Source organism: Oryzias latipes, chromosome 17 (assembly GCF_053564925.1).
Source record: "Oryzias latipes strain Hd-rR chromosome 17, Olatipes_Hd-rR_3.1".
NCBI classification, from domain to species: Eukaryota; Metazoa; Chordata; class Actinopteri; order Beloniformes; family Adrianichthyidae; genus Oryzias; species Oryzias latipes.
Window position 1 is genome coordinate 18,852,475 of NC_136253.1, and position 24,444 is coordinate 18,876,918.

The 24,444-nt window shown below is 39.5% G+C and overlaps 1 protein-coding gene across 2 annotated transcripts in view; it reads right to left on the reverse strand.

The window, feature by feature from the left end:
* The window catches only part of LOC101166252 (TSC22 domain family protein 2), a 35,048-nt gene extending 14,792 nt beyond the window's left edge, over positions 1 to 20,256 (reverse strand). Inside the window, exon 1 of one of the 2 annotated variants that reach the window (XM_004078960.5) lies at positions 18,075 to 20,256. In XM_004078960.5, coding sequence (XP_004079008.1) covers positions 18,075 to 19,627 — 1,553 coding nt within the window. In that variant the 5' untranslated portion in view covers positions 19,628 to 20,256. The remainder of the gene's footprint in view (positions 1 to 18,074) is intronic. The other variant, XM_011486402.4, reaches the window with a different exon arrangement.
* Positions 20,257 to 24,444: the final 4,188 nt, after the last annotated feature.

Consider the following 24,444-nt stretch of genomic DNA (forward strand, 5'->3'; position numbering starts at 1 on the left):
TGAGGTTAATCTTTTGCAGTCTTGCTGTTTCATGGATTTTTTAACATTAAAATTTTCCTTTTATACCTTTTTTTTAAAGCACTGGTTCTGCGTGTTCTGCATCATGATTGGCTGAAGACCACTGTCAATCAACCAATCTCATTCGTGCTGTTTCCTGCACAGAATGTGTCCAACTTGCCAAATGTACATAATATTTGATCGCAATCAGATCTTATTTTTCATTCTTTAAAGCTGGACTTCTTCGTTTGAATTTTGAGTGTTAAAAAAAAAGAGTAAATTGTGAAAATTTTCATAGATGTCTGATAGTGTAAAAAGTGTGTAGTGAAGGGTTTTACAGCCTTGAAACATCTATAATCCCACTATACAGGGATCAAGCTTAACACTCAGTCCCATTCATCCATGCACATACACGCTCACACCAATGGAGGATCTGCAGCCATACATGACACCAACCTCAGCCACCAGGAGCAATGAGGGGTTTCGTGTCTTGCCCAAATACACTTTGACATAAGGTTGGTTAAGGTAGGAACCAAACCCATGATCTCTGATCAGAGGTTGACCACTCTACCTCTGCACCACAGCTGGCGATGAAATGTGCATTTTTATAGGCATTATAAATCTATCAAATCTATATATCTATCTACTCTGCATGTATATTTACAGGCCAGTAAAAACGATTGTACTTTGCCAAAAAATACAAAAAAATAACTTAATGATACCAATCCCACTGTTGTCTTTACACTAAGATAGATAGATAGATGACTTTATTAATCCCACAATGGGGAAATTTCATTTATGTGTGGCAGCAAAAACGACATTCAGAAATAATCTTTATAATATAACTTCAAAAAAGGACATCAAAAATGACATTCATATTAAATTATTAAAAATTATTACTAAAAGTATTAATACAATTATTATGAAAATTATTATCAAAAATGAGATTTGTATTAAATACGGTAAATAAATATTAAATATTAAATAAATACAGCTGCAAAAGTGTAAAAAAAACATGTGGTCAACTGCAAAACATGTGATCAACTGTAAATACCATGTAAAAACTTTAAGCTAGTGCTTCTCAAATAGTGGGGATGCGATGCCGGGGGGGCAGTAGTAGCGGTTTTAGGTACAGATAATATGGGCAGTAGCTCGGGGCGCAAAAAGGGGGGCAGTGACAGCGGCTCAGTGCTTGAAAAAAAATCTGCGCCCCTATTGGTTTGCTATTATCGGTTATATGACAGAGTTTGTAACAACCTGAAACACGTGAAGTGCACGCTCCTGTCACACACGCGTTTGTGAGAAAGAGAGGGGAGGGTTTACTGGGCTCAGGAACGCGGACAATGTGTAAAATGTGCGGTTATGTGTAAAAGATACAATTTTAGGTATACTTACAAAATCTCTGAATACTAAACTAATATATTGTCACCGCGGCGAGTGTGTGTGTGTGTGGGGGGGGGGTTAGGGGGAAGAAACATTTTCTTTTTCCTGGGGGGGGCTTGCAAAAAATAATTGAGAAGCACTGCACTAAGCAGAACTGACAGCAAATATCCTCTTTTGTTGCTAAGAATGATCAAATAGCCAATTACTGAAAAGAAACTGATTTGCCCTCAATGTTTTCTTTTCCTGTTGGCATGTAATTCTAGTTGATCTGATGTTCTTTTTGCTGCCTATGTCCAAACCCATTACTTCCAGGCAAATGACTTCCCTCCCCATTTCTGTTTTTTCTTCTTTAAAAAAAAAGTTGGTTCTTCTTCATAGTAACCGACTGCCTCTTTGACACTCAGAACACAAGGTTCAATTAAGTAGACTTACAGTGGAACTAGAATACTGAACTGGACTTAACTAGACAAAACTGGAACAACCTGAAAGATAATTGGATTAAGTATCAGCTCTTGATCTTTTTACTTAAAACACAAATAGAAGTTTTAAAAGTATAACAGGATTTGACACATCGTCAAACTTAAGGATTTCTGATCCAAATCCTGCTCGGCCATTTAGAGTCCTTATTGAAAGGGGGCCAAAAGATTTACGGCACCAGCTTTCGATACTTTGTTTACTCTTTTCCAACAGGAATGGAAGAAAGGAGGTCAGGTTGCACACGATGTACACTTATTAGGCCTGCACAATATACCGCAAATTTATCGTTATCGCAATATCCAGCTCTGCAATATGCATATCGCAAAAGACAGTGAAAATCGCAATAAATCGTAAACCTTAAATGTGTTAATACAACCTTAAGGCAGCTTGAAGCATTTAACGTTAATCAAATAAATCCCTTTATGCATTTGACCAATCGGATGGACGCCTTCACCTTGTTGACCAATTGGATGGAGGCCTATTATGTTAGATGTTTGTCTCCTATGTCAACGAGGGTCATTTGGAGTATAATTTTTAAACTGTTGCAATGAAATGGGAATGATGTTTTGTTTATTTTGTTATTTGTTTGTATACCGCAAATTATACCGTTATCGCAATATTAATCCTAAATTTCGCGAGTTTTCCTCATATCGTGCAGCCCTAACACTTATCAAGTTTTCCGGCATCACAAGATTGCTTTGTTCTGGTTTGTACCCTCACAGTAATGCTGACCCACAATCCACTGTGTTGTAATGTCAGCAGTCATCCTCAATTTACCTTTTCTTCCCCCTGCAGTCATTTTCAACCATCTCATCAAAAAAGGCACAGAATAAATGGTGGCTATGCTCCTTTTTTCCTCTCAAAAACATGAAAAGGCACACAGTGTGCATAACAGCAGGACTTTCCCACAAATGGAATGCAGCCAACATTAAAACACCTGTGCATGTCTTGTAATTACATGTCAAAATCAATCAGTAAGGAGGTAATAAGACCTAAGGACCCACTCCAACCAGGAGTTAGGCTGTACCGATCCATGCTATAGTACCATTTCTTACCTATTCAAACCTCTGTGGGGCCAGCGCCCACATTTCCCCTTAAAAATCATCCTCTTTGCACCTAAAGAATTCTGTTGGCCATTAACTGACTTCTGTTTTGTTAAAAAAAAACACTAGATTAAAAAAAAAAAATCAGAAATATAACAAATGAGAAAAAACTTAACAAAACAAGTCATCCAAGCCATCTAATAATGCTATTTTCTAAACTAGTTTTTCAGGAGATCTTTATTTTGACAGGAAAGCAAACTAGAACCTACTTTAAAATTATTTAATGTTAAATATCAGTTGCAAAACTAGAATAAAAACAGCGTTATACTTTTAATGGATATTTGGTATATATATATTTTTTTAAATAAAACCAGAACCAAATTAAAAGCATAAATTCACACCAAGAGTTACATTTGGACTTGCATATCTGCAGATTTTTTTTCTTTGTTAAGGTCAAATGTTTTGGCCATTAAACGCCAGTGTTTCTCCTTTACATTATCCTTATGAAATCAGTGTTTCGTATCATGAAGTATATTCGATTTCTCCACCTTAAGAATACCATTTTTGTTGTCCTTTGTGGAACATTGAATGAAGTTCTTGATGTGATGATCACTGTTTACATCCCCATTATGTTTCTCTAAAACATTTATTTTGTAAAAGTTTATTTCGTCACTTGGAGCTTGTTACCTGTGTTCCTCCAGGTAGCTCTGCGAGTTGATGCAGAGACTTATAAAAGAACTTCTTCCTAATTTGAGGTTGGAGTGAATATTTGATAAGATCGAATATGGCGTTCTGGTGCGAATTGTCAGATTGATTAAACATCAGCTCACCCACATCTGATCTGACATGGCTCTTATGTGCCGCTACTGCTTTGGTTTGAACTGGGAGTGTTTGTTTCCTTGATGGTCTGTCTTGTAAAACAGAGGTTTCCAAGTTTGTTTTTGTTGTGGATGTACACTGAGCTGCCAAACTTTGCTCAGGTCCTCCTCTTCCTCCTCATCACTACTGCTCACCTAAACAAGCTTTGGGATGGAATAAAGTAACCCCACTAGCCAACGGAACGGCATTTTGTTCAAACCATCTTGAATATTGTACATACTGACAAGTGTGAGGCAGCTCTTAAAAGAACCAATGAATTATAAAAGAAGCACTTGTTTTTATCATTACTAGAATACATTTTATAAATGTGCATTGTTCAGCCACAACAACAAGAAGTCTAGTTGAACCTGACTGAAGCTTCATATGTAAAACAAAGATCATCAGACCAGTTCAAAACATGATTGCTATCTACGGCAGCATTAATTTGATCCCCAGTTAAAAAGGCAGTTCAAAACCTGGAGTGGTGTTCTTTTTTGTGTCTCTTTACGCCATGTGAAGATGATGAGTGAAGCAGAAGATGACAGACCAGGAAGATCAGTCAGACCAGAACAAGTTTTTTTTTTTTTTTGAAAAGCTGATCTAAGGCTGAAAGAATACTAGAATGAGCAGATCAGCAACCACAAACAATGTATTCAAAAGATAACAGACTATTCTAAAAATGGAGGAAACTACGGTATATATGTAACTAAAACAATGTGAGAACCACTTAAATGACTGCCTGTCCTTAAAAAACAAGGCCTAATACGGTACTTATAACAGCCTTGCTCAGATCTAGTTCAGCTGGTGGACAGAATATTACAGATTCTGTGTAGTCTGAGCCTTTGAAGAAATATTAAAAATCCAACCTTTAGGCCAGTTTTGAACATAATAACACCAAGTTATATCATTTCAATGGCTAGATCCAAAACGGTCATTGCATTGTGCTGGATCTAAAGAAAAGTGAGGGGGAAAAAAATCCTTTTTTACATTAGTTTAGCACATATCATGATTACAATGTTAAATGTTTAGGGCCACATGAAATATACTGCTTATGAGATTTCAGCATGTCCAATGCTTTGCTACAAACTTAAATAACTGGGTAATTACTTACAATGTATTTTAGTTTAAAAAGTTTCTTCAAAGGGATTGTGACTTTTTAAAATGAGATGCAAAAACTACATAATAGATTTTTTATTTTTAGTGCCTTTCCACTTTCCTGAAACCTGCATGTGGAGGTAATCTGTGTAAACATTTCCTGTATGCACAAAAGGGATGAATGTAGTCATTCAGGTAGCAAAGTGACAGCGGTGCTGTTACAGGACACATTTTAAGCACATTTTCGGTTCTCTTGCTGCACACCAAGGTTGGGGGGGGGGGGGTAAACTATTAAGCTGCAGGTCTGGAGCAGAAGAAAGCTTTCATTAAAAATTATTCAGCTTCATCTTACATGCACTTTTTTTGGAAAAGATTCAGCGGGTTTTACCTTCAGGTCAATGCATCTCAACACCTATTGCAATATTAAACGTGTATTGTTTGTAACATTCATTAAAAGTAATAATTCATAAATAAAACAGCTGACTGCAGTATGAAACTGTACACCACAAATTGGATTCATTCCATGGAAATGTTACTTTTAAAAAAATGGATCTGAAACACATTTAAAGATGTCAAAACAACACAGACGCAGCATGGGAAGAAAAACAGGAGATTGTATCGTGCAGCACCAAGAAGATAAAACTGTGGTGCTTTTTCTAACTGTAGGAAGTGCTTAATCTTTTTCAAAATACAGTTCCAATGTTTGCCCACGAGGATCAGCTGCATTCGGAAGGCCTGCCAGTTAACTTTCACTCGTGTTTGAACTGGCCTACAAGCTCCAAGCGCGATCCACAACTCCACTGGGATTTGACTTAAAAGAAATAGAAAAACCACTTAAGATAGTGAATAAATCCAAGGTCCTCTTGGTTTTGCGGTTATCCCTGCCCTACCGACTGCTGCTGATTACACGGATCACCGGTACTTCCTTATTAAAAAAACAGTGAGGGCAAATGTGTTGGATAAGACGCAAAACAATGGCCCTCAAAGCCTGGATGTGGACATCCATGCCCTACATGGTATCCTCAAGTCACTGTTGTCAGCTGTTTGGAATCGGTCAGCATTAAAGACATTTTCTTATCTTACTTTCTTTTTTTTTCGAGCATGTATGTTTTGAGTTAGTTCTCTGAGTTTAAGCCTTTGTTTTTCTTGTTGTAAATTGGTAGTGTAGTTTGTTGTAGTTAAGCAATAAGATCACCAACATAGCTAAAGATCAGTGTTACCAACTTGGTAGCTTTTGTTGCTGTTTTTGGCATCTTCTCAGACCCAAAAACAACTAATGTTCAATAAAGCGACAAATCTACAAACTTTTCTGGCTTTAAGACAAACTTTAGCTTCATTGTTTGGACAAAACACAATCAAGGTCGGTGCCGTCTAAGCGGCTCGTTGTCACAGTAACATCACAACCACATAACAAATAGTCGCTTTTTTGTGGAAAAAAGCTATGTAAACCACACACAAAAAAATAAAGTACTAAAAACTGATTGAATATTTATTTCTTTTGTAAGTGACCACGGTATAAGCGGGTTAATGGCCCTCAAAGTGTACGTAAGTGTATGTGGTTATATGTATGAAAAGCTGAGTGCTTTACTGCGTTATTAGAGATCATTCTAATGTCAATCGGAAAAAAAGTATCACCTTCCATCTGAGTGAAGCACTATGAATAAAAATGTGCCACCAAATGTCATTCAATACGACCAGCGAGCCCAGTGCGGAAAACAGGGAACGGAGAGAGGGGTCTCAGCTGAATGGAAGGTGGAGAGCAGTGTGAGGGACGCCAAGTAAAAACAGGATGCAGAAGTTAAGAGAAGAGGTCACGGAGGGAAAAACCCGACAGTTTTATCTCTGTGATTGTCTTTCTGTCACACTTCCACCAAGAACATTTCCCTAAGAGCTATGATAGATTCAAACCAACCGTTTTGTTTCAGCAAGTGGTTTTCATTAGCCAGGTTTTCTCTGCCCCCAACGTGGATACTTTTACTTACATGAGCACATGTGCCCCCTTGAAGACACACCCCCAATAAACCCAATAAAGAAGCAGGGCCTCTCAATTCACAATGGAATAGCTCTCTTGATGTGGGGGACAAAAAAAAACCTCCTCGGAATGGGGAAAATAGACTTCAGCCACAACATATGTATACAAGTGATCCCCCGGTTACAAAATGACCCCATTAACCCGATAATGGTCCATCATCATCTTCAGATGTTGAATTAACACGGCGTTGAGTGATCTGAGTAATATAATCTGTCAATTGTATTAATTCTTTAAAAGCAAAAAATCAAAGGATTGAGGAAAAATGGACTCTGCATTTATTAAATCCGAGCAAACCAATTTATATGCAACACAGAAATCATAGTGCTTGAAAAATGGCATCCTGTGCGATTTAAGTGTCAAGTGTTCCAGAGCATGGAATAGAGTGAAAACAGAAGCCATAGCTCAGGTCACCTGGTGTAAGTCTGCCCAAAAAGTCACTGCCATGTTTACAATTTTGTTGTAAGAGCCTACGACCAATTCTACACCGACAACTTACAGTACGGAGAGAATATAAAAAATAAAAATAAGTAGAAAGGGAAAAGTTGGACTGTCTAAGTGCAGCTAAATTGAATCAAATAAACAAAAGTGTAGGCACTTTGCAGCTTCCTTTGATGTCCAATGGTCATACCACAGCAGAAGAATGTCATTTAGTACTTTAAATGTGCTTTAACAACTGGCATCCCATTTCAGCCTACCAAGCAAGGAACGGCTTTAAGCACAGTTCCAGCTGCACTGATGCCACTGCTTTGAGTTCAACAGGTCAATCGTGGCTTCATCATCTTTCAAACCTATCACAAGTAATTGAGTCGAAGCTTCACTAAAAATGAAAAAGAAGCATGCATGAGAACAAGAAAAGTTGGCAGACACTCCCCACTGTCAGGTCTCTTATCAGCAGAACAGGAGCTCAGTGGAAAGACTACTGCTCAGTGTCTGATAGGACCATGCTGTTACAAGAGCCCCTTGCTCTTATCGACAGGGCAGCTGGGTCCCCTCACAAGCAAAAACATGGGTGCCCCAAAACACACTGCATGAAATCAGCAGTGTTGTCCCAGACCTCAATTTGGAGCTTATTTACTAGCCTCTCTTCAAAAAACTATTCACACAAAATGATCTGTAACCTGGATGTGAGAAAAAAGCGTGTCATTAATGCATTTAGCCAGAAAACAAAAATATTTTTGTGCTTGTCAACCCTCCATTTAAACAAAACTCCATAACATCAAAGGGGAATTTTCTGCACAAATTACCCCCCCACCATTTTCAAAAGTGCTATTGTATTATCTGGCTGATCTGAGGGGGGGAAAGTGAAATGCAATGCCTCATGGGACATTTACCTATCAGATTTTAGCAACCAACATCACACAGGAAGGATATGGAAATCTAGGGGCCGAAACTACAACACAGCTTTTTCATTAAGGCACATGTCTCACTATGTTTGAGCATTTAAATAAATGTAGTTTAGGGGTCTTCTAAACCTCAACATATAACCTAAAACAAAGCAGGGCCCATCCTGGTTTTAGTTTTCTGTTTTAAACCTGCAGAGTTGCCCCACTTATCAGGTCAACAGCTGTAACACAGATCAGAAGCTGCCTTAAGTCTTAATTGTGCTAGAGTTTTCTGGCTATCCCCAGGTTTGATTGCCCCCCCCCCAAAAAAAAGAGAAAGAAAAACTACATTAGTGTGATAAATGCTTCAAAAATCCAGAACATCTAAATTACCGTATGTTTTGATTGTCAGGAAAAATGGGGAAAAGTTTAAAACTTCAAGCTGACATGGAAAAAAAACAAGTTATAGCCATTTTAATGTAGTTTACCTTCGAACAGAGCAGAGGATATAGGTAAATGTAGCTATCCAATCCTCCTCCCATGCACACAAACAAACAGAAAGATGTATGGAACGGTAAAAATATAAAAAGCCCTGATGCCATGGGGCGTTCTTTGACATTTGTCATTAGAACCTCAAAACCGGACCAAGAAAAGCACCAAATAAGCAAGAATCATTAAGCTTTTGTTTTATTTACACTTAAGGTGACCATTTCATGTTTTAAAAAGTAGGTATATTTCAAGTGTAAAAATAATCAGGAAACTGAATCTGTTTAATGAAGGAGTGAACCTCTCTTTCTATTTGCACTTGCGGCAGAAATGCACCTCCAACATCAAACCACTGTTAAGATAAAACTAAAATGTGCTTCACAGCGAAGCCTGCACATTTATTTAATGACTTCATAAAAATAAGTGACTTCTACTGAGGTGGAGGGACGACGATGACGACGACATGATGGCTTACATGAAAAATGAAAGAAGCAAGAGCTGGTTGGCTGCACGACAACAATAAAAAAACCAAGAATTATTTAAATTGTTGGGGGGGGGGGGGGGGGGGGGTAATGGAATTGTAATTCAAGCTAAGCTGTTCCGTCACAGGCTGTGCAAGTAATATTTCTGTCATCACATTTTGTTATCAGTCAACTCCAACACAACTTACTTCCCTTTACACAAATCAAATCAAACCATTGAGATGCAGACGTGACCCACGCTCTTCTAAGTCTTAACTCAGCTGTGGGACTGTACAAATGTCAGGTTCACAATATGAGGAAAACTCGCAATTTGCAATAATAGTGATCAACATTGCAATGACGATATCACTTGAAATACATAAATAGAAAAACAACCAAATACATCATTTCCATTTCACCTCAACAGTTTAATTAAAATAAGAGTCAACATAACTTAGTTTAAACTCCAAATGACCCTCGTCTACATAGGAGGGGAACGTCCAACATAAAAGGGGTTTATCCGATTGGTAAAATGCATAAAGGGATTTATTTGATTTGTTAAATACTTCAAGGTGCCATAAGATTGTTTTAGCACATTTAAGGTTGTATCTAGATTTTCGCCGACTTTTGCCATATGCATATTACACAGCTGGATCATGTGACAACGATAAATGAAAGTGTCAGTGCATGTCTCTATGAAATCCTTCAGAACTCAGTCAGAGACTCTCTGGCAGGAGAGCGTCGCTGCTCCGTCTGGAACCAGTGGGAGGGGCTTTATAGCAGTAGGGGATACAGTGAAAGAATGAATAGTAATCAATTCTAACATCCCAGATTCTCTTACTTTTTAAAACACTTCTTTTTCTTTTCAAGATACAATGTCTTAAAGCAAGTTTGTTTATATGGGCATTTGTGTCTGTGTGTAAATGTTTTGAAGTACTTTATACATGCTTTATTAAATCTATGTTATGAAGCTTTAAAAAAATAATAACTGTAGACTATTATTGTTTTTTATCCTGTGTTTTTTTTATCCATTTTACTGATGCGAAAAATGGTCTGAACCGTGACTCTACAACCGTGACACGATCCGAACCGTGCAACCCCTAGTTGACACACTGTACACAGAGTAGGATCAAGAACTTCAGCCTTTCAGCAAGCATTGATTTGGACTGTAAGTATGGGCCACAGAGTCAAATTGAATTAACCTTTTCGACGTAATGACTCCTGGATTTATCTTTCAAGTGGGTTACTACTGGAAGTATTGCTAGATTACCGTAGTTTAGAGACACCCCCAGCAGTTTGCTGGTCAGGCAGTACGACTACACCAAAACTAAACTCTGGTGCAGACCAAAGGAGGACATTTTCTAGGAAGCAGAAAATGACCCCTGGTAAAGTAAAGCAATCATTAAATGTAAACAAGCTGACTAGTGGAAGTGAGATAGGAACGCGCATTTCAAGTAGAGAAAGAAAATTGCAGACAGTACAAATCTATCAAAGCCAAATAAAGAGGGAGTTGGAAATGTTTCATTGGTAATCATGGTGCAACCAGGTGATGAAAGTACTCAACAGTAAATGATAATTGAAAGACTAGCCAGAAAAGCAGTAGCTCACTTTTGGGATTTTTTTCCCCCCCAGACAAATTGCAGTTACCGCAACATGTTTTAAATACTGGCTAGCAGTTCTCTTCACAAGGTTTCTGCCATGACCTGACACTATCAACAGTTTGTGAAGGGCGTGGCCTGCATTACAAACCTGCCAGTCTACCTGAGTGACCACATCCCTCTAAGTCTGGTTGTAGTCTTCAAAAAAGACACCCCTCATCACGTTTTTGCATTCTTATGGCTTCTTTAAACTAATGTATAAACTTGTTTTATATTCCTGCTACGTTTGGGTAGTCCTAATCCATTTTGTGATTGTTTATTTTTGCAGTGATCTGATGTGGCCAACTTGAAGTTTTTTTTGCTTTTTTAAATCTTATAAGTCTACCAGCAGTTTCTTAATCACATTCATTTTTATATGGTCCCTTTTCCTGTGTTAAACATGTCTCATTTCTACAAAAAAATGCTGTTCTACAACACTTACACTATATTGCATAAATTTACATTACTTTTCTTTTGGGTGGGCATAATTTTGTCCTTTCATCTAAGACGTTTGTTGCTCCTCTTAATGGCTCTTTGCATTGGTTTGATTATTTTTCGAATTCGTTGAATGGTGGAAGTTTCTTTGCAGGTTTCTCCCGTTTACCTTTCTTTTCTTCTCTCTCTCTCTTTTTTCTTATTTTCTACAAGTTTTCCTCTGCTATGACCCGTCTTGGATATTGAGAGCAATACAATTCATTTCAGTTATTTCCTCCTTTCCATTTTATTCTGTGTACGGACAAAAATTAGTCCTATAGTTATTAACCCTGTTTTTCTTTTCTTTGTTAGTTGACATTGTCAAATGTTAAGGGTTCACTTTTTATTTGCCTTTGGTTTGGAGTCTTTAGTTAGGTTTTTCAAAATTTCATTAAATATGCTCATTTTGTTTGATAGGTTTTTGTCATTTTAAATCCTGTTTGTTCTAAATGTGCATTACTCTGTCATGGGTTTTTTAGTCCTAAATCTGTAGTGTATTTTCTGTAGTGTAGTGTATTGTATAGTGTATCTGTAGTGCCCTGGCACAGAATGGCGACCTATCCAGAGTGTTCTCTGCCTTTGCCCAACAGTAGCCAGGACAGACTTTGGCAACCCCGTGACCCTGAAAGGGATACAGCGGGTTAAGAACATTGATATATGGATGGATTGATGGATCTGTAGGGAACTTGTCATTAGTTTTATTTTATATTTTGTGTTAGTCTTTTCACTCTTGATCAATTATGTTGTTATGTTTTTTAAAAGGTTTTCTTGTTTTGTTTATTTTATTTTTTATTTTGGTTGTCGTTTTATGAGGATGGGTTTTTCTACTGAAGAACTTAATGGTGTGATTTTCTCCTGTTGCAAAACAGTAGGTTACATGGGCAAAATATCTTGATCGGATCAATGGTCGGATTAAAATTCAACCGTGCACATGGTCACAGAAAAACTTTTTACAATTAGAACAAACGTTCACATGGTCACACTTTCGGTCGGAATGAATCATTTGGGCATGCGCAGTAGTGTTGAAAATACCGGAAAAAGGAAATGAGTCCCACAGTAAAACAAACCTTTGCTGTCATAGACATTTATGCAGCAGCTCGGTAATATACGAGACGATCTTCCAAGCGTGTTTTTATTAATGTTATGAATATTATGAAGCGCCTGTTCGCTCATCATTTTATTTTAAATCTGTGTGTTCAGTGCTTTTTTTGTGGAAGAAGAACGGAGCTCCCAGGAGAGGCTAACACCCGCGCTAACAACATTAGTCTTGTGTGATGACTCATTTGGGATATACCGCAATATGCATCTTGGCTGCACGTAAATATGTGGGAATAACATCAGCCTTTATTTTGTCGGGACACGACTGGAAACACAAATCCACGTGATTGTTTGAACGGTTTCTAAGGACTGAGCGACATTTCTGCTTTAAGCTCACACACCGCCCCAAAGCCGCTGTGTGAGCTGGAAGTCCGAGCTCTGCTCGAACACACGGTTCTCCTGACAGCAGCTAACCGAGAGCGGCGGGACGGATCGCAGTCACACACAAACAACAAAATGCACACGTAAAGGCCTGTTCCCACCGGGACGAATTTCGCCCGCAATTTTCGCCGACGTTTAACGCCTCGCGCCTAAACAAAGGGCACCAATGTGAGTGTGCACACCGACGCGAAAAAACGCCACGCGTCAAAGCGTCACTTTTTAAAAAACGCCTCGGGTTCGTTTTTTTGGTTCAACGCGCCGCGTCTGAATCTATACGACCAATGAGAACAGCGCTTTTGCACACGTGTCTGGAGCTTCTGAAGTTACAGTAAAACACAACTTGGGGGCGCTCAAACACAAAACAGCCTTTCTGAGCACACATACCAGCGAAGAAGATAGACGCAAAGTAGCGTCTACACTGCCACGACGAAATAATGACGGACATTTTAAAATATCCCCGAACCAAATATTCATGTTTTCTTTGTATGATTCTGACAAGCGCGTAAATACTTGCTCTCTTCTTCTGAGGGAAAAGCGAGTTTAAGAAGCGTAAAGTTGCGCAGCGCCACCTTGTGTACAGGAGTATTTCTGTTTACATTAAGCACCATCTAATGTCAGGGAATGAAATTGCATGTTCGCTCGGCTCATCGTCAGCAAAAATCGCATGGGTGTGAACACAAAAAACGTGGCGAAAAACGCTGGCGAATAACGCCTGGCGAATATTCGTCCCGGTGTGTACGGGCCTTAACAAAGCATAATCCTCCCTCCCCTCAAACACACAGTTATTAATCCAGCTGCTCTGCTCAGAGACACAGTTCGTTCGGACCACCGACACACGACCCAGGACCGCGCAGGGTCACGCTACTCCCTGGCACCCCCCTCGTGAGGGGTGTAAGAGAGGGAAGAGGCGGAGAGCCAGCAGGGCGAGAGCGGAGCGGCGCTTCGCACCGGGCCTCCGCAGAGCAGCTGGTCGGTCCTGTTTGAGCTCCAAAGCTTTCTCTGGAGCGAGACACCGTCTATGTATGACGTTAAACCAGAGCAGAAGTGACACACGAACGGAATGAACCGTTTACATGAACAACGATCGGATCAACAATCGGCATAACCCACCTATCTCGATCGGAAAGAAATTTTGATCCGAACGAGTCTGATCTGGGCAGACTATTCCAAACGGCGTGTTTACATGGCGCATTTTCCTTCGGATCAGGCGTTCTTTCCAATTACTTTTGCCCATGTAAACGCGGCTACTGTGATGTATTCTTGTCCAAAACTTTTACATAGTTATATATAAAAATCAAGTTTTTTTTTTCTTTTCCATGTAGAAATCGAAGGATAAAAATAGTTTACATATAATAGAGATACGTTATCTGCTGATCTGCAGTCTACCTCATAGAAGCCATAAATAAAATCAAGAACCAGAGTTTGTTTTCTCCAATAATCTGGAACAAGTTTCAGTCTGAAAACACCTAATCAGACCCTGGTCCGGGACCAGGAACCGCTCTCTGCCATGCCATCTCTTGTCTTTGGAGATGGTCTTGGTTTGTTTCAAATCGGACTGAGCTTCTGAGCTCTGAGATTCCTCAGTCTCAATACTATCCGTTCTCTGAGCGGAACTACTGAACCAAAACGGCCACCATAGCGGGTGGTCACGTGATGTAAACACAGTAGGAATGTAGCAACAGATGAGCTGTGGACAAATGTAAAGCAACAATTGTCATTTCATCAAAGAGGAAAAAAGGGCTCAACTCTTTACTTGATGGGGCGTTTATTTTAACACAGCTGAAAACGCTTCTTACATGCTTTTCTGTCTCTCATTACGTGGCACACGCTCATGATGTCACCCTAAATCCTACCTTGTAGTTACCTTAACATAATTCTCTTAAAATAAACACCATAAAAGCACAACGATGAGACTAGGGCTGGGAATCACTGGGCACCTCACGATACAATCCGCGATAAATTGCTCACGATAACGATACTATCACGATATGGCGATACTGTGATAATCGATATATATCGTCTCTAACAAATCACGATATATCAAACTTTAAGAAAGAAGAACTTGAAAAACTTTTTTTTGGAAAATATTTCGCCATTTATTTTTTTGTTTTTAAACACAATGATAATGAACAACTTGTGTCTTATTTGGTGTAATGAATAACAGACTTTTGTCTAACATTGCTGAAATCAGTAATACTCTGTCTTTGACAAAAAATGACAATTTTCATTTGGAAATATCTGTAAAATAGTGAACATTACCAGCAGTGGCATTATTTAGTACAAAATTGCTGTAAACAGAATAAAAAATTAATAAGTCAAGAAGCTGCCAGGCACATTGGTATTAACTTTTGAACAAAGCCATAGTCATTGCATTATTTGAAAAAAATAGCTGTGAATCAGATATTAATTCTGTGTACAAATCATAGTGTCTTCGTTAAAAAATAAATGACACCATTTAGTGCAAATGTTGTGTAAACAAAAATAAAATTCTCCCAGAAAAATAAAATCAAGTAGCTAGGAACTTTCCTTTAAGTTATTTAAGACATAAACTGCTTTCAAAATAAATGACCAGGGATAAAATACCTGAAGAACTTAAAGTGCATCTAAAAGTAAACATCTTTGTGAACAAAACGTTTGGTGAAAAGCGGCATGTGATGTATGTTTATATGTTCATGTTTTTCTTGAGAACCAAAGGCTTTTTAGAGTCACGACGCCGCTCGTCTACCGCTGCTTAGAGGAGAAGGGGGGTCTAAGGGCTAGGATGCCCCTCTTTCTGCTGTTTCCATTTCAAACATAGCTCTGGTCTGGGCGTACAGTGTGGGGATCATTTTTTCAGTATTTCCGAGAGGGAATGTCAAAGCGTGGCTCTAATGCATTCAATAAAAAACAAAATCCCTCGTTCTCCACCTCGCTGCATGGACGGAGCCCCTTTTACATTTAAACAGCAATCCCGTTTGTTATTGCCTCTGCTCTCGCAGAAGACGGTGGCAGCTTCGCCTGGAAAAAGGTATCCACGCCGGGCTGTGTCGGCTTCAGGTCAGCAACAGCCACGGCTTTCTCACACAACTCCGGGTGAAGCAGCTTCAATGCTGCCTGCACGTCTTTTAACTTGCTGCTCTCGCTCTTCTCCTTGTTTTTTCCCCCTCCACCTTTTTTTTTTTGAATGTGTATTCTTCTTCGTCCGTCCGCGACCGCCAATCACGCTTCCAGCGCACCTTATCTACCCTCCGAAGAATTGTCTTAACAAAGGATGATTAATATTAGTTTTACAGGGCCTTCAAAAGTAAATAAAAGGTCGATACTTTAAGAAGACGCACCGAGAATCAATAACAGGACTAAATATCGCGATATATCACCATAGCGATATTTTGGCACACCCCTAGATGAGACACAGCAACTCTTTGAAATATGGTTGGATGAATGTAGGCTCCTCAAAACAACTTTTAACACGACACACATTGCTTCTCAGTGTATTCCCGGCAATCTATACGTTATAAACACAAGATACCTTTATACCTGACATTTCTTCATCACTGCTGTTGCTACCATCCTCTGAGTTAAAGCAAACACTGCACGCCTCCTTGCGAGTAACCGCCTTGCAGCTTGCCTACGCAGTACCAAAGAAACTAGTAAAAAATGTTGTTCCCGACATTCAAAACTGGAAAGCGATATATAAAGTTTTAATAAGTTAACTATCCCGATAAAAATTGCAAAGCCCGGTAACTTTCTCTTTCTCTTCTCGTTTTGACCTGCACTCGTAGTTCCTGGCCAATGACTGAAGAGATCTTTAGTCACATGGTTTTGTTCACAAGCTTTGGTCCGTAACAGAACGGGCTGCTTGATGCCAGACTGACTACAGACCAAACGCAAGGTTTGGGACTCGATCTGGAACAGATTTACCCAGTCTAAATACATCCTATGTGCGAGCTGTTGCAGTGAAATGTATATTTTTAAATAAATGCATTTTTATAAACTGGAAAACAACTCATCAGATGAACAGTAAAAGATGAAGTTCAAAAACCCTGGAAATACGAGTCAAAGCAGCTTGATAAAGAATATTTTGGGATTTTTCCATACTCATTTTTAGCTCAAGTAGGTAAACAAGATGTATTTTATTTACTATTACTCATTTTTCAGATCTCAGTATTTGACAAAGATTATATTTATTAAACTACTAAAATAAAATAAAAAGAAACCAATAGTAATATTTAAAGGAGCACAAACATAGAATAACTGACTGAATCCTCTGAGAATAGCTGGATTATTAAACCACACTAAAAAAATACAGAGAGAAGGAAAAAGAGCTACAATCCCAAGAACTTCAAGTTCTTCAGAAACTATTGCTCAAGCCCATTACAGGGGGTAAACAAGTCTATAATTGCACTATTTATTCATCAATTTTGACTATTTTAAGACATAAGAGCACACTGAAGCCTTGTGGTTTTCAGACCGTCATACTTTAAATGCCATATTGATTATAAGACAAAAGGCCTGTGTTTTAAAAATAATCACAAGTGTGTAATACACACTCCAATCAAAACTCCAAAAATTGTGTGGCGTTCTTTCCTGTGCTGCATTTCCTGTCTGTTCTACTTTGTGGCACCTCTACAGATTTCCGACACTATCATTTCCGCGTGCGAGTGCCATCTACTAAAACTCTTGCAAAAGGCTTTTGCTGCATGTACTCAGACTAAAACACTGGGTTTCAGTATCCCTTCAGCTCTGACAAAGCTACTACTGCATGTGAAAAGGATTTGTAAATACTTCAGAGCACACTGGTTTAAATGTGATCAGCTCTTGTTGAAGAGGATCTGCAGGTTGAAGTCAAAAGAGCATTTCGCCAGGAACTGCAGGAACCAAGTTATTAAACATGAGGAATTGAGCTCATTTATTAGGCTGAAAGGATTTAGCCCTGACTCATAGCAACACGCTGATGTTTGCTTTAAAGGCTGGAGGGTGACACACAGCACAAATGTACATGCTTTTTACAAACAGGAACACAGGAGTTTCGTGTGTTTTAACAAGCTGTTGCTTGAGCTGTGGAAGCCACGGGTGCCTCAGACGTTCTACACTCCACCTACTTCTTTAGGGCTTAATAAGAAGCAACAAACATGTTTCCTTCCCGTGTTCTACTGCTCTCTTCCTCATACACGTTCCCCTGCCTCCATTACTGCCCCTAACTTCACAGGGGGGAAAACCCGATGTGTTTGACAAGCTAAGCAGATTTTTTTTTTAATAATCAAAGCAGATGGCTGTGATGTCAGGAGGGTGGAAAAGTGAAAAGAGATTTCAAGTAGGCACTTGTGAAAAGATGCAAAATAAAATGCTACCTGTCTTCCTCCCCATCGACAGATATGGGGATCCCAAAAAGGCTGTTGACAGTCGGGGTGGCAAGCTGCAGGCTTTCAGGCATGAGGGACTTCATCGGTTCCCTGCCAGAGACAACCAGAGACGGTGCATAGATAATTCCCTCCGACTTCCGTCCAGCGCTGCCCTCAGTCAGTCCAAATCCAGCAACGAGGGAGGCCTGCACTCCCGGAGCCTTGTTGACAGTTCTTTGAGCGGGAAGTAAACTGGAGGTGGTTGCATTTGGCATGGCTGCACTGGAGGCACTGAGCACGGCGGCGGGCCCTGTGCTGGGCACACTGGAGCTCACTGCAACGACAGGCACGTTTTGTACAACAGAGGACATCGGGTGGCCAGGGGGCACAATGGATCCTCCAACATGCATGGAGCCTCCCGCTCCTCCCAGCAATGGCGTCTGTCCAGCAGATACAGGTCCTGCTCCAGCTACAACGGCATTTTCAACCTGACCCAATGTGGATCCCGTGACTGGAATGGAGCCCTGTCCAACAGAAAGTCTGGACACTTGGAGTGTTTGGCCAGAAGCAGGCCCCAAAGGTTGATAGTACTCAATCTGGTTCTGGACGAGCCCCGAAGACTGACCGGTCAGATGGTGGCCAACAGGAAGCGGCTGCTGCTGCTGCTGCTGGGGAGGGTACACAAGAGGCTGGGCTGATGGAGTCACGATGGGCGACTTTTGAATAGGGAGAACAGGCTGAGGCAGGCCGTTCTGACCAACAGGCAGTATGTTCTGAAGACCTCCTTCGACTGACTGAACCGGAGTAACGGCTGGCATCAAGCTGGCGGCACTATAGTTCGGATGCACGATCTGCTGTGGTAGTGTCTCCACTGGTTGCATGCGCGCGGACGAGTGGGAAACCTCTGCCATGGAGCCCAAGCTCAGACTCGAGTGTGTTGCAGGAGAAACAACTGAACCTCCCGTAAGCCCAAGCCCACTGTCTCTGTCTGCAGCCGGGTCCAGTGTTATGCTGCCGTGTCTCATACTATCTACAGTCCTTCCAGAATGGGAGCCTTCAGAGTCCTTCTCATAGAACTCAGTACATGTCCATCTGCCCCTGCGAAAGGGTTCTCCAGTACCATGATCAAGTTTAATGACCCTGAAACGAGAGGAGCAGCTCACTGTGGAGGTGGTGGAAGGGGGAGCGGTGCTGGTCACTGCAGCATGCTGTGATGTGGTGGCTGACACACCGGGTGTTTGAGGCTGCGGCGGCTGCTGCTGAGCACCCTGACTGGAGCCGGACACTCCCCCTTTGCGTGGCTCTCCACCTGGTGAAGAAGCCACAGCGCTGCCCGCCTCGACCTCCCCGACGTTATTCACGCCGTCCTCGGGCGAGCCTCTTTCGTCGGCGGGCTCTACCCGGAGCGCTTCGTATAGCTCAGACGAGACGTCCTCATTCCGCGTTTCGTCCGGGTCGTCCAGACTCTCGGTGTCGTCACCGGCACCGACAGCCGCCACTTGGGCCTGAGTCACACTAGTAATCTGAAAACAGCTCTTCTTCTTCGCCGGCATTTTCGACATAATGACAGCCTGGTTCCGAGTCGGTCAAAAGAAGACGAGCTGTGCTAGCATCAACAGCACGTTATCGTTGTGTTTTCTCGGTCTACTTAACTGTTATCAAAATGAATCTGCGTCATTCTCTTCCTGTTGGTCTCCTGTTGCGTTTCGCAGTTCTAGTTGTCCGGGACTCCAAGCACTGAGGGGCTGCGGGAGCAGTCCACGCCGGCCTGCTGGTATCCTGGTTGTCCGGTGGTCGTCGGGCTGTTGCGGCGGGGTGTGCTCCCCAGCAGCTGGGGGCTGCTTTGGGCTGAGGAGGGCCCGGAGCCCTTCACTCAACAAGCGAGCTAACGCTTCACACCAACTGGCTGCCGTACACTCCCCCTACGTCGGTACAAGTATGCGAGACATCTTCCAGAACGCGGTCTTGCGTAGCCTCTCTCCACCCGTTCTGTGTCGTTTGCGGCCAAGCGCTCCTCATACAATATCAGCGGCAAAGAAAAAAATAAACCCTCTTCCAAAATTTAGGCTTGAAAAAAATAATAATCTTCTGGGAGCCTGCAGTCGTCTCGTTCACCCAAGAGAACTCTTGACAAGATGGCTATGTTGTCTTCAGCCGCCGCGCTGCATCGTGGGTAGATGATGCGCGCTCTATTCTTTACGTAGAAGCTGTTTGTGAATTCCAAAGGCTGGTGACGCTTTCAGGGAACCTCGGAAAAAATGAGAATTCAGAAAACACTAGTATTCCCACTAGCATAACCATGCGTTTATCAGTGCAAATCTCCATTTCAATTTTCAGGGGGGAAAAATACTTTTGAGCTCAAATTTCTTAATCCAAAATATAAAATTGACCAGTAAAAGGCGCGCTTTTATCTATAACTCATGTAATCAATTTTCAAGTATTTTAAGGTAATTGCTGCACCCCAGTTTTATATACGGTAGAATATTGATATCTATAAAATGAAGAAATCACTAGTTTAAAGATTACCGATATTTAATAAAGTTTCAAATGCAATTAGTTTATACAAAGAATTAGTTTAAAATTACAGACCAACCAAGGCTTCTCTTAAGGATGTGGCATCTGACTCAAAACTGTACGACTGGATAGTTCCAATATTGGATGATGAGGGGCCTTCATATTTAAGTTAGCAGGAGAGCTTGTAAACAGAGAGATAATGGAAAATGGGGGAAGACGTACTCCTCGCTAACAGTCCCACACGGAGGTGAATTTCTAATGAGTTTCTGCCTCTCTGAAGAAACTATATCCCAGAAACAGGTTTTTAAGTTTGGTTGTAAAAAGTCATATTGTTATCAAAAGATCCCCTTGAATGCTTTTACAATGATCAAAAGATGACTGGAGTGGAAAAAATTGAAAGTTTTTTGTTGCTTTTCTTTTTACATTGGGATAGATACACTTTCTTCACAAATTGGTTCAACTCTTTAATTTTGGGTCATGGTTTTGTTTCGGTTTGATATATGACTTTTGAATTACAGAACAACAAAATAAAACAAAAAATCAGAAAAAATATTTTTTATTTTGCTAATGGGATGTAAAAACTAAGAAAAACATTTTAGTAGGTTTGTACTAAGCCTGGTTTAATGTAATAAAACAATAAATCCTCTTTAAATTTAGCCCAATACACATTTGACACTTTAAATGTAAATATTCAGAAAGGATGCAACAATTCACTTTCCTCTTGATTTGGGTCACAGTTTGGTTTTAATTGTGGAATTATTCTTTAATTTCTGAACTTTAAGCATAAAGTACTGACATTTTGTCCTTTTTCTTATTCCAGCAAGTATTAAAATATAGACTGAAATGTTTATGCTATGGTATTAGTAAGAAAAGGAAGTATCTACTTCCTTCACTGCTTGTGCTGACACAGAAGTATGATTACTCATGAACTGAACTCTGGTGTGTATTTTTCCGCTTTTCTGCATGAGTTAATGTCATTAAAACATGTTTGGATTCATTGTCTTTGTCTGCAAATTCACATGGCATTTGCTAGTTGCCTCACTCTTTTAAATCTTGTGACACAGAACAAACCAAATCTTTGATCAGGCACATGACATAGGATGCAAAGATAATGTTTCTCCTGAAAAAGTTTCAGTCGTTCTCAACCCTTAAATTCGTCCGAAGGTTTGATGCATGGTTATTTCATGTAACATTATTTTCCAACATACCAAAGCTAAACTAAAGCAGCGCAAACCAGATGAATGTCATGCAATCCTCATGGAAGTTGAAACAGAATTTATTACTAGCATGTGGAACCTTTGTGAATAATTTATGTTTCAAGAATTTCTCTTTTTGTTTCATGCTGAGTGTTTTTTTTCCCCTTGAAAAAGTTCCGTCTGTACTGGAATGGTTTGGTATAGCTGTGAACATGATCTTTGGTCAGGCATCAAAACTAAATATTCTCTGCCAAACTTCCCTGAAGACACCTGAAGGCATCACCTCTTTCTTCATAACCCTCTGCAACATTTCTGTAAGCTACAGTATTTCTGATATTATTAGCACTCTGTATGAGTTGTGTAATACCCAATTCTTCAGTTTCTGGATTTCTTGAAATGATTATAATTAATATCAGCGATGCATTAGATCTTCTTTGATTCAAAACTCTTTTACACATTGTGTAAGATGTCTATAAATCAACAAACATTTGACATACAGGGCTGATACATCAAATAACACATACACCTTAAAAACAGAAGGTATCTTAGCCATATGTTTTTAAATCTGGGAGTCATTTTACACAAAGAGCACGAGATTTTGTTTGTTTCTGGTCTGAAGTGTACTGGGATGCCTTTTCTGATGAACAGGTGATAAAAAAACACAAACCGCATGGACTGAATCCACATAATTGAAAGAAAATTCGAATTAGTCAGGAAAGACTCTTTGACTCTCCCCATATTGTTTATGTACAGGATTTGTGCAAGTTTTATAAGTTTTTTTTAATAATCTCATCTGATCTTATGATAAGGCAAAACAAGATAAAAAATGTAATCAGATAAGAAAACTTATATCATTTTGCAAAAATGTAATGAAAAAAATGTCACCCAGGAAAATATGACTAGTTTGACATTGAAATTGTTTCAAAACAAAACAGAATAGTTCCAGTTTTATTGTTTTTACTTACTCTTAAAAAAAAGTTTTGCCTGCCCCCCCCCCCTCATTTTGAACTCAAATCGTGGATAACACTGCCCCCAGTGGTCATTCATGAGTACTTCTTTAAAACTCTCAACTCGTCCCTGTTATTTTCCTTTAAATCTAGAAATCAATACAAACAAACAAATTACCATAAAGGAGCAGTGAAAATGAATTTTTGTGTTCAAAAGCAAGCTAAAAAAAACAGATTTATTTATGAAAGTAACTTAAAGCAGTTTCAAATCACTTGAAACTGCTCCTTTTTTAAAAAACATTTTAGTGTCAAAATAAGAGACACGGCCCTGTCTGCTGATTGCATCACACGTCAAATGGATCAAACCAAGGTGGACAAAAAACAAATTTAGTGCCTCTTTGCAGTGTTTTGTTCATATCTACTTTTATAAATCCTTAAACATGATTGTTTTGATTTGCATTGGACATCCTGGAAAAAGAACAGCAGCACCAATCAGTTCAAATATTTGCCTCTTTAGATCATGTGAACAAAGGTTACAAGTGAGCTTTGGTATCCTTAATAACATGAACAAAACTAAACTGCTCATGCAGAATTACCAATGCTTTATGTTGCAAAACATATCCTTCAAGGTTTCTGTTAATAAGTCAGATAAAAGTTATCCAATACTTGTTTACTTAATGTGAAAGATACATGTGATGTTATGTAACAACAAAAATATTTTAAGTTGTATTGCAGAAAAATTCTACATTTTGAAAGTGCGTCATGGAAACATTCCCCTTTTACGTTGACTGTAAAACATTGTACTTTCAGTAAAACTATTAGCCTCTAAATTTCCACATTCTCCAGTTTTCTTTTCCCCATAGAAATCATGCTTCTTATGATAATGCAGTTATTCTGAACTTGCTTCGCAGTAGTTGCTTTAAAGTATGTGCTTTATTTTGAAAATTCTGACTTGAAATTCCGATTTTAAACATGTTACTATTTTTTTTAAAGTATAAGTCGCAATTTCTGCATCGTTTGGTCAAGGATGCGACTCTATACTTAGGTATCACTTGTGTTTCATATAAAATAAATGGCAACAACTATTAGAAGGCACTGTATGTGTGTCGCAGTGGCGCAGTTCCTCCCACTGTCCAAAAACACACTTCACAGGTTAATTGGTCACTCTAAACCAGGGGTGTCAAACTCATCATTCACTGAGGGCCACATCAGCATAGCGGCTGTCCTCAAAGGGCCAGATATAACTAATACATGTAACTAAATGTAATGAAAAATAAACGTAACTACTCCTTAATGTTAAAAAAATCATTACTTATTCATTATAACTTTTTAAAGTGTCAATTACAGTTGCATAGAAAAAATGTTTGCTTGTTACTCTAACATAAATCATTTTAAAATTTTATCCACTCATTAAAACCCCCATAACTCCAGTAAGGAAGGACCTAACTTAATAAAGAAAAGTAAAATAAAACTGAGCTAGAAAGAACACGTGTAACATTTTACAAAAAAAGGCTGCACACAGCCTTGCATCCAACTGATGGTTTGATGACAACAATTTGTTTGCATACGCACATAAGACCTGCAAACATTGAATAATTACAACAGGAGCTACACATAAATAATATGTAATCAACTAAAGAAACATTTTATTTTAAGAAATTAAAAACTTTTATGCTCTCATGGGCCACATGAAATGACATGTCGGGCCGCATTTGGCCCCCG